The sequence below is a fragment of the Pholcus phalangioides genome, unplaced genomic scaffold (genome assembly GCF_987345545.1).
Source record: "Pholcus phalangioides strain wild (caught in Gottingen) unplaced genomic scaffold, Ppha-v1.0 ptg000003l_1, whole genome shotgun sequence".
Lineage (NCBI taxonomy): Eukaryota > Metazoa > Arthropoda > Arachnida > Araneae > Pholcidae > Pholcus > Pholcus phalangioides.
The window spans coordinates 13,484,030-13,494,944 of NW_028301596.1; the positions used below are offsets into that span (position 1 = coordinate 13,484,030).

A 10,915-nucleotide genomic window follows, 5' to 3' on the forward strand; every position below is an offset into this window, starting at 1 on the left:
TACAGGAATTCTGTACTAGATTAACTTTCTGCTGTGCCCAATTATTTAGACCTTGAAACTAAAGAAAAAAAAAATGGAATCATATTCCAAGCCATCATACTCCTACGCATTGCTAAAACAAACTTTTATTGGGTAGCACATTCACAAATTACATGACTTGACATTTAAACTTCCAAAGATGCACATCAAAACAGTGATCAGCTTGCAGTCCCCTCAGTTGTAGCAGGAGTATCATCATCACTTTCTTCGTCGCTATCCTGTTAAAAAATTTCAAAATCGAAAATTAGCCTACAGATGCCCACAATATCCAAAAGAAATGAACTGCATTTTTTCAGTAGCGTAATCCAGAGAAAACAATGATATATAAAAATTTAGCCTATTTTTAAGCGATATGCTTTAAAACATGAAAGAAGCCAGACATAGCACCTATACAAGCTCTTCCAAATAGTTTGCATAGTGGATATCTCTGCAACTGCTGACTTTAGAAACATACTTTCAGGTAAGAGAAGTTTTCAAATTACATAAGGTAACAAAATACTTTGAATTTTACAAAGGGTTATGTAGACCCTGCGTGCCAAAACTTCAATTAATGAAATGTGGTTTTGAGATATATTTTTTAAATACAATATTACCAGAGAAATTTCAGTTTCCAGCATTTATTGCCAATGATTGAGGGTTTGGTTCACAAAAATTACAAAACAAATTAAATTGTTCTGCAAACAAAACAGCCTGCATGCATAACAGTAGAATAGGGGATCAGCCAAAAACACAACTGGGAATTCAACACAGGCCAGAATTATGAAACTAACATGAAAATGCTTTGCGGGGAAAAAAATTGTATTGCCATCTCGGCACCTCATATTTTACAATGCAGTATTTTTAAGGCATTACTGCAGTGTTACTCCATTCAATCAGCATATAAACAAAAAGCCATCAGGTATAACCACCAAGAAGCCAGCAGATATAACCAGAGAAAATGTTAGTTTTTCTTAACATAGTCTAAACCGAAAATAACTTCTCAATTTTTTAAATCTGATGAAGTGATATACATACATGGTGTACAGATGTGAAACATGAAATGTTCAGTTAACTATGGCAAGACAAAAATAAAAATTGCAAGGAAAAACTCACCACTTCAAGGTCATCCAAGCTGCTGCTTGAATTCAAACCTGCCATGCCTTTCATGACCTAAAACAAAGGGTTTAGGCATAGACATTAATTGATTAAAAAAACTATCTCAATTAACAAACTACAATCAAGTTAAAATATAATTAAAATATATTCAAAATAACTTCCAAAAACTAACTGATTTCTGCACTTTAGCGGGAAAGTAATCTACAGATTATCTAGGTATTGTGCAGACTAACTAGGGTGATCCATTAAGGTGCCAAAAATTGTTTGATTTCTTCAAATTACCTAGATAACCTGCACATTACCTACTAGGCACTCGTTAAAGTGAAAATAAGATCTTTGCTGGAACAAAGATTTTTCTTTCAAAGAGAATTTTTTTTCTTCATTAGCTAATTGTTACTGACTGCAATTTTTTCTACAAGCGTATTACGTTATACATAAAAAATATTTTTCTCAGCGAAAATCAGCCATACCTTACAGAGGCTGCGCATCGATACATTGGTTAAGAGGCTTTTGTTGTCATAGCAACAAGTGTAAACAAGACAACGAGAATAGGAGTAGTAGGGAAAGGAAATGAGAGAAACAAACTTTTGAACTTTAACTGATATAGAAGCCATTAATGTGCACATTACCTAGGTAAAATACAGAAAACTAATTCTGCACGTTAATGGAGCAAATCAGTTAATCTGCAGATTAACTAGGTAATGTGCACATTAATCGCTTCGAGCTTTAGCAGTAACATATACCCCCCTTCATTAATTTACTGAAGTATTAATCCTCAGGTTAAAAATTCTATTTCAAAATATTGTGGTGGTTGGAAAAGAAATGTTTATTTTAAATGCAGGCATTTGTTGAGTTTTCAGTATACAACAAACAATTACAGTGAAATCTAAGACAACATTTTACGAGATAGAAACATATCTGGAACATATAGTCGCCCCCCCCCCCCGTATTCGCGGGGGTTACGTTCCGGAGGTGACAGTGAAGAGAAATCTGCGAACAACAGAAACCATAGTTTTTTTCTTCTATATATCTTTTATTGAACAGCATGAGGAGAGCAGGGTAATGCAGAGGTATAAGGAAATGTAAAAAAGGGTGCAGCGGTTATTGGCGATTTTTTCTGAAAGAACATTGTGATTTCTGTTTGCCGTTTCTTCTTCATATCATCAAGTATGTTAGAGTATGTTGACAAGGCTTCCTCTACCAATTTTTGTACATGTGAAAAGCATACCACAGAGGGATCTATGTCATGAAAACAATCTATCGCTGATTTGAACTTGAAGCCATTCCGCTATGTTACTCATGGTGTGAACTTGTCCCTCTTCCACATCTTGATCTTCATCTGGTACAGCTTCAGTAGCATTCAACTGCATTCATTTCTTCTCGGTCAGTACCTTTGAATTGCTATTAATTAGCTGTTTGACTTCTTTTACATCCATATCATTGAACCCTTTTCCCCCTTCCCACCTGTTTCGCTAATGTGGCAATGTCTTTTATAGTCTCTTTAGTTAGCTCTGTAGAAATGGTTGTGTCCTTTAACGCACATTGTGGCCAAATGTTGATCCAACCCGAGGTGACTCTCTTGGGAGCTGCCCCAGCTCTAGTGATGACAGTAATGTCTTTAGCGAGCCATCTTAAACATACACAACTCAAATTTTGTAAACAAAGCACATGAATGACAATTTCTGTGTTGAAAAAAAAAAATCCAATAAAGGAAAGAAAAACCAAGAATAAGGAAACTGCGAATATGAGGGGAGGGCTGACTGTAATTGAAACCAGTCACATCAATTATTATTTTAATGTGCATAAATAGAAACCTGTCCAAAAAATTGTTTGATTCCACTGATGTTCCATTTCAGAGGTTCCCCAACACGAATAACTCAACCCAGAACTTATAAATTCCAACAAATTTTGAACTGGGTTTTCATACAGAAATAAAAATGGAGATAGTCAAACTTATTAAGTTGCATAAGGGAATGACTAATAAGTTTTATGCTTCAAGGAACAGAATTCATGCTTCATGTGAATGACGAGAAGCTATGGAAGGGTTCCTAGCAAAATCTGCTTGATTATTTCCCTGATCTAACAGTTTCAACTCCGGAAGAAATATTTAAAATCTTGACCTTCTAAATTTTAAACTTTTGTTTTTCGGGTGTGTTTCTCCCCCTCCACAGAACTTCCCTGACTTTTTCTAAATATTTCTCATTTAAGACACCTTTCCTAGATTGGCTAAGGACCCATGCATGATTATTTTAACCGACTTGCATGTCAAGATCTACAATTCAACAATTAAAACACTATTTAAAAGAGTTGATTTATATATATACAACCCCTCACCTCTTCGAAATCAGTTTCCTCTCCAAGTTCATTGTCCGAATCATCTTCATCTCTCCATTTATTGAAATCGACTTTCAACCAATGGTGCTTCAAAAAGACAAAGAAAAATATCTTAAAATAAGTTTCAATAGCTTCCCCCAAACCAAAAATATAAGAGCGATCTGAAATATTCTAGATTTAAAAAAAAAAAAAAATTATATATCAAAAACTATTGAAAAGAAAAAAAACACAGGAAATGAAAAAGCTAGAAATAACAGAAAATACACTTCATACCACAAAAAAATTCTATACACCTTAGTTTTGTGTGTTGATCTAGAATACTCAACTTGAGAATGAACTTGATGTTTATTATACCACGTTACCTTCTCAACCTGTAAAAATGAACCCCAATCCAAAAAACCAAATTATTTTGCACTATTCTGCAACAAGAGGTTGATCTGATTCAACAAATCCTCAGCTGATTGAAAGTGTTCTGTGGCGAAAATTCCAATAACTGTTTTTTAAACAGTTTTTTCTAGTGCCTAAAATTAGAATTTTCCTGCATAAACACCAATTATTTTACGATGAATGCTAATTTCATAAAGACATATGAAATGTCTAAATACAATTACTAAATACAATATCTTCCCATATGGCAAGGTTTATTTTAATATGAAAAGAATAAAAAAAAATTCTCCAAGAATAAATTCAACTTACCTTCACCTTGTCCTTCAACAACCTTTCCCAGTAGCCTCCGGCCTCTGCTTTAGAGAGAACAAATTCAGCACCCCGTCCCCGTATGGCATGCCTCGATGTCTAAAAAAAATACACATCAACATCACTTTTCAAAGAATAAAAATTGGGTTTTCTACGCTACTCTAATAGTCATAAATCATTTTTTATAATGATGCCAGGGATAGTCTGGTCAAACTCTACTCTGATAAAAAAAATTAAGAATTAACATTTGACCGCAACAAGAAGTAAAACACTTGGTTAAGGATTCAAAGTATAAAGGGGAAAAAAATTGGGTTCTTCTTTTAAACTTGTGAAACACTAATATGAAAAAGTTTAGTTCAAGGGAAAAAAACCTTTCCCCCAGAAAATTTTTAAAAAGGCAGCAAAGTTTATAAAGATCTTATTAAAAAAAATTCAGACAACTAATTTTAAAATGTTGAAATTAATTTCCCATTCAAAAATAGCACTTCATAATTTTTCTCCCTTCAATATCAAGAGCAATAAGAACAAGAAATGAAAGTGAATATACAATTTCGTAATCCGCAAAACATTAGGTACAACTTTTTACACAACACCCATTTTGATCACCACACATATATAACCTTAGTTTTCCTCTGCCCTTCCTCAAAGAAGTTTGTTAACTGATTATAGAGCTAACCATTGATTTTAAAATTTAGTTCATTCTGAAAACAATACTAAACCCCCCACAGCTTCATTCATAAATTTACAATTTTAATATGAACAGCCCTACCCAATTACAGGACATTGCGAGTGATTTTCATCTTGGCATTTATCAATGGTCTAACAGAAAATAACCTAAATCAGAATACGACAAATTTAAATGCCAGGTAAATTTCTTAGGAGTCAAACATTTTTTCTAAAGGAAAAACTGTTTAAAATACTTTCCCCATCAATCTTATAGGAATTGGAGCCTCTTTCCATGCTTTGGTAAACACAGAATCAAAAAATAGTGTTTTCCTTGGACTCCAATTAATCGAACACAAGCTCCGTGTTTACATGGGAAATAGAAAAGGAGGGTTTAAAAAACGCTAAGAATTTTTGCGAATTCCTGATCTCCATTTTTTTCCCTTACGAGAGAAAGAAATTGTCAAGCGGGTGCTAGAACTCCTAATGCTACAGCAATATTGCACACGTAGAAAGGACTATATGAAATTTTATATAGGCACCAGTACCAAACTTTTTATCGCCACAGTGACTTCACATCTGGGATTTGTCAATCCCTGACCTAAATAACAAAAGATTTTCTACATCTATGCTAATACCAAAATTTACCTCAGGTTTGATGTCCTTAAGGAATTCCAAAGTAATCTCATAATCCTTACCATCTGAACCTCCTTTTGTTCTACAGAATAGAAAACATTTTCACATCAGAAATATTTAATTATCAAACATGTTGTACATTAAAAAAAATTCAGAAACAGTGGAAATACAAATGCAAAGGCCACAACAGACAAATGCCCAACTGGGTGTGACTGAAAAAAATTCCCATAAAAATATGAATGCCAAAAATAAATTTAACCGATATCAAAAGTACAACAAAATAACAATTAAAAACCAATAATTATGATAAAATACAAATATACTGCCCATAAAAAATTATGGTTGTCTCATTTGAGTATGGGTAGCTTCGATTTCTCCTAATATATTTATCATACTTCTTTTTAAACAGGTCAACTGTGCTAGAATTCAATTCACGACCAATGGAGGTAAGCTATTCCATTTACTGAGAACCCTATTACAAAAACACTCAGAGACGCAACTTGGAGTTGTCCCTTATCAATTGATACTGGTGTCCCCTTGTCAAAGCAGTTGATTGTGTATTCATAGTCCATTTATCCATTCTGTTGAAAATTTTAAACACGTCAATCATATCCTCCCAACATCCACGCTCTTCTAACGGAAACATTAAAAAAAAAAATCAAGTCTTTCTTCATAGCTTAAGCCCCATAATGCCATCAAAAGCCCCCAAGCAGAATGTTTTGCATTGTTCTGCAATCAGTCCTCGGCTGACTGGAAATGTCCTGCGCAGTAAAAATCAATAGTATTTTCTATATTTTCCTTAAAATTCTTCCAGATTGTTTTGCAGTAACACATTGTTCTGTGACATACATCAGATTTCAGCACATTCTGCTTCGGTGATCAAGAGCACATGTTTTACAAGTCAAATTTTATAAAAGAACCTTTCTAAAACTTTTATAGTGTAATGCCGGCAATGTACACTTTTTTTTGCATTATAACTTTATTCTGCAATGCAATCAACCATCACTCACCTGAAATGCAACTTATCCTTTTCAACTTTAATGACAGGATTCTCGCAATCAACTACATTGATCAGAAGGTATAAGGAATCTTTGCGCTGTGCCCAGAGCACTGGAGGAATGAGTATTCTAGATTTAAACAAAAAGGATTCAACTATAATTTGCACATAAAAATTACATTCAGAAAGATTTTTACGCTAAAAATACAGAATTTGGATTATAAAATTCTAATACAAACTGTTCTTCACCAGAATGTTTTCCCCAACCAGATGATAGGAAGAACGAAAAATTGTGAACATAGCATGGTGGAGGTACATAGGTTACATACATATTACAATTCATAAATTTAACGACGAAACCGTCATCAGGAAGTCAAGTAAAACTTACAATAACAGGCAGACCTTCAACTCAAGACTACAACATGAAAATTCAAGCATTTAACATCCTCACCTCAAAATGTGAAAGACAGATAACAGCACACGAAACAAGCACAATTTGAACATGTTAGGAGCCACTCATACACACATACTCAGAACATCTATACCAGTATGCATACGTAAAAGCTTTCTGCTTTAGGTAACAGTACTCAGGGATATTATAGGTTCCGAAATATATCCTTTGGACACATAACCCCCTCCCATACCCTGGAACAGTATTTTTAAACCTGTAGTCTACAGATCCTGGAAACCATTTCCTACCTTTGAAATCAACGATGCATTTAGTGTTGTGAAACTTAAGTTATTAATTCAAATTTTTTACAATATGTAACTTTTAAAAAATACATTGTAGATTCCACAAAGGGGAAGGACAGTAAACAACTTGAAATTGACACTCATTATAGGGGTCTGCAACATGGCTTTCCCTCCCACATCCTATGATGGGTCCCAGATATGCTTTTTACAGGTCTTTTTATAATGGATTTGCAATGTGAAAAAATGAAAGTCATTCTGCCCCCCCCCCCCGAAGGGCTGGAACTCCCCACACTTGTTGGGGGACCATGGACCACAAAATCACAAAAATTGAGGGAAGTCTACCTCAACAGAATCTATAGATCTTTTGAAAAACCTTAGTCTACAGAACTCTAACATTGTAAGGATTCAATTATACAGAATCCTTTTTCCCACACTCAAACAGTTCTTAGTATCTGGTCTTGTTCTTCAATGACTTTAAATGTTGCTCCCTAGTTGTACACTCCCATGCTAAATCAACAACTTCATATAAGGAATAAAAAGGTGAAAACAGATCTTGATGAATTTTTATGCAGTTTCTCTCATCTTTTTAATGGTACGCAAGCATTATAAATCAAGAGTTCTTAACTTTTTCCAGCAACGATCCAAAAATCAACAAAATCAGCTTCGTGACCCATGGGACTTTTTCGAAATTAGTGAAACCAGTGATGCAATAAGTGCATTTATGACAGGACTCATGCGTCCCTCAAGCCAGACTTTTCATGGGGCTTTCTATAGTGAATTTATAGCCTTGAAAAAACAATGGTGGCGACTACCCCTGGCCACAGACAAGATATTACCCAGGCTCTGTATTATAGGGGATGCAAGCTCTATTCTTTAGGGCTAGGCCACACCGGAGAGAACTGAACATGCTGAAGCAAGAAGCCAGGGTGTCAGTGACCCTCAAGGCCCTGGCTATTTGTCCTGCATCCATCATCCAGAGTTCTTTGCCGGGCCCTACAGGTGCTCTTCACAATTCTGGATATCAAATCCCAAAGTACTCATCTAATCCATAGCAACAGGTCCCCACCCTTGTGGAGGCCGTGAAAGGATTGCCAATAGATTTTACAACTTATTTAGACAGCTCCTGCGAATCATGTTTGGGTCATGACACACAACTCAATCCCTGTACGTAAATCAATTTGAAAGACCTATCTCGAAAGCCCCTGCAACCCCATAGGTCAAAAACCCCTGCATTCAATGGAGCTCAAATGTTTGTTTACAGCATTAAATCTGCAGCAAAAAATATAACGGATATAACAGCAAGAGCTTGACAAAAATCCCAGGTGCCAGGTCATTATGCAACTACAAAATTTATTGCGCCTCAAAATTAAATGACACTAAATTTTCTAATTTCATGTCTGTCTTTCAACGAGAGAAAATATTACCATATTTTAAAGTGTATAAAGACTCCTTTTGCCAAAAATAAGGGGAGTTTCTTATGCAGATAGTATTAGATATATTTCTCAACTTTTTTTTACATTTTATGCCCAAAAAAAGAAGGGGTTCATCATAGATGTTAAAATAAGTTAAATCCTAGAAAAGTAAAAAACGCTACAGTATGATCCCATTTTACTCTGGCACCATTCCTTGACAATTTCCTTCCTAGCTTGTTGGTGCCATTCTTCCTCGTTGGCAATGGTCACAATGTTCTTCAGTCTGCTGGTATTGCTTCCTTAGGCTTTCATTTCTTTTTTACTGTTCACTATAGTCGTAATCTCAAATCTTTAATTTCATCTGGAACATTTTATTTTTGCTGTGGATATGTCCCCGGAACCGGAAAGTGATGCCACTTTTCCATGTGTATTCTGAGATTAACCCTAGAATACCAACTCTAAGTCACAGAAACGTAGATGTATTGGAAGTTGAGACAAAGTTTTTATCAGTTTTCATTTTAGTTCATATTCTAGGGTTAATAACAAGTAGATGTTCAAGAATTGATAAACTGGATTTGGACTCTGGCTAGCATCCACTGTTAGCCCAGTTCATTAAAGCAAAAAACTGACAGTATAGAGACCGACGGTTTGAATCCGGATCGTAACTGGTTTTTTACCCCTTAAATCTAATTTTATAGATTTTCCTTCATTTTTCACTTGTATGAAAAACTAAACCATCCAGTTCTCAGCCACAGACCAGCCTTCACGACAATTAATTCATTTCTAATTACTTATAGTAGTGACCGATTGAGCGAAGCAAGCCCATCAGTCCCGTACAAGCTGTCATGACAAAATACATAAATGCAAGATCGCATCGAGTTAATTATAATACAGATAACTTATTTTCAGAAAGATATGGCAAGCCAGTGATGTGACAAACAAATCTGCAATACGGATCCAGTAAGGTGCACGACATAACTGCAACTCTTCTGGCTGTATATAATTACACATCCTTTGCCTTTACTTTTGATCGCCTCTTATTTTATCCAAGAATGTTTCGTTAGTCATTGTTTAAACAGATATAGTATTACACATTTTCAGTAATGTGTGGAAAGACATCCGAAAACACCACCCCATTTAACTCTTTGAAAGTTCTCGTGATGCTCTTGGACGTTCCCCTCGCAAAAGAAAAAAAAATTACACATCGCCATAAAGGGATTACACTATAGCTGTTCCTAAAAATATATTACAGACTTGAGAATGAAATTGTTCTTGCATTTCAAGAAATTTGGCTGGTGCCTATAAATTTGATTTGTCCAGCCCTGCCCTAGGTCTGAAATCCTCCTGTATAAGTGCAGAAACGTTGGAAGTGTTTCAAACATGTGGGTGCTTGTCTTGCATTCCTCATCGGAAATTTCTGAATCAATCATTAGGTGTTCAAACCCCACCCCCTCAGCTCAGACACCACTGGGTAAGTGGGTGGGGCACCTGCCTAGGACTACAGCCCAAACTAAAGCAATTTATCTACACTGACTAACAAGACTAAATTTTTCAATTTAGTTAGGAGGAGCCCCCCCCAAAGTTAAAATCAGGCACCAGCAGGGCCCCCTCTTTATCTAGGAAAAAATCATTAGAAAACGGAATTCAACTGAACGGTAGATAAATTTCTCAAAAAATATTATTCAAATGACTCGCAATTGTTAAAATTAACAAACAGAACCGCTGTTTGGAATGGCAAACAGCTAGGAACAGCCCTAAGCCGGTACTGCATTTACAGGAAATTTTGTCAATAAACCTACGCACCAACTATTGCAATATAACTTCTTAATTTATATTGCACCGTAGAGGCATTATTACGGGGTGGGGCTGGCAGTAATTTATCTACAATTAACGAGCACCGTAATAGACAGGCCCTGCATGCGCAACGCCTAGAGGAAAAAAACTTATCACAAAGGACCATTTTTTTTTTTTTTAACAATAGGAAATTATTAATTCAATGTCTATGAGAAATCGATATATTACCCTTCTTTTCCACTTTCCGGCATTTCAATATAAATCACTTAAATTTCAAACACAGAGTGAAATTGACGAAATCGCGAATGCGATATTTATGACCTCACGTGAAGTTTGTCGAAACTAAAAGTACTGAATTGTTCGCGAACCATGGAAATCGCCACACAAAAGAGATTATCATGCGGTAGTACGCCCAATGTAGTAGTTTTTCTTGTGTTCGATCGCGTATAGTTCGTCTATCAACCGCTAGAAGACGCGCAATCCAACATGGTTTTTATAGATTTTTTTCTTATTTTCATCATGAAAATATATTTATTATCTGATAAAAATTTATTGT

At 35.3% G+C, this 10,915-nt stretch overlaps 1 protein-coding gene across 1 annotated transcript; it reads right to left on the reverse strand.

Annotated features, from left to right (window-relative positions):
• Positions 1–107: 107 nt before the first annotated feature.
• Positions 108–10,781, reverse strand: p23 (cytosolic prostaglandin E synthase). Its single transcript, XM_089244741.1, has 7 exons — positions 10,588–10,781; positions 6,474–6,590; positions 5,476–5,545; positions 4,165–4,263; positions 3,469–3,555; positions 1,132–1,188; positions 108–257 (listed from the first exon to the last, which is right to left on the reverse strand). The coding sequence occupies exons 1-7, from the start codon at positions 10,608–10,610 to the stop codon at positions 198–200; spliced, it is 513 nt and encodes a 170-aa protein (XP_089100867.1). The 5' UTR covers positions 10,611–10,781; the 3' UTR covers positions 108–197.
• Between the last annotated feature and the right edge of the window lie 134 nt (positions 10,782–10,915).

Coding starts and splice junctions, on each gene's coding strand:
- p23 (XM_089244741.1), bottom strand. CDS start 10,610: ATGCCGGAAAGTGGAAAAGAAGG. Junction 6,591..10,587: donor CCGGAAAGTGGAAAAGAAGG/GTAATATATCGA, acceptor GTTTAAATCTAG/AATACTCATTCCTCCAGTGC. Junction 1,189..3,468: donor AGGAAACTGATTTCGAAGAG/GTGAGGGGTTGT, acceptor CCTTTGTTTTAG/GTCATGAAAGGCATGGCAGG.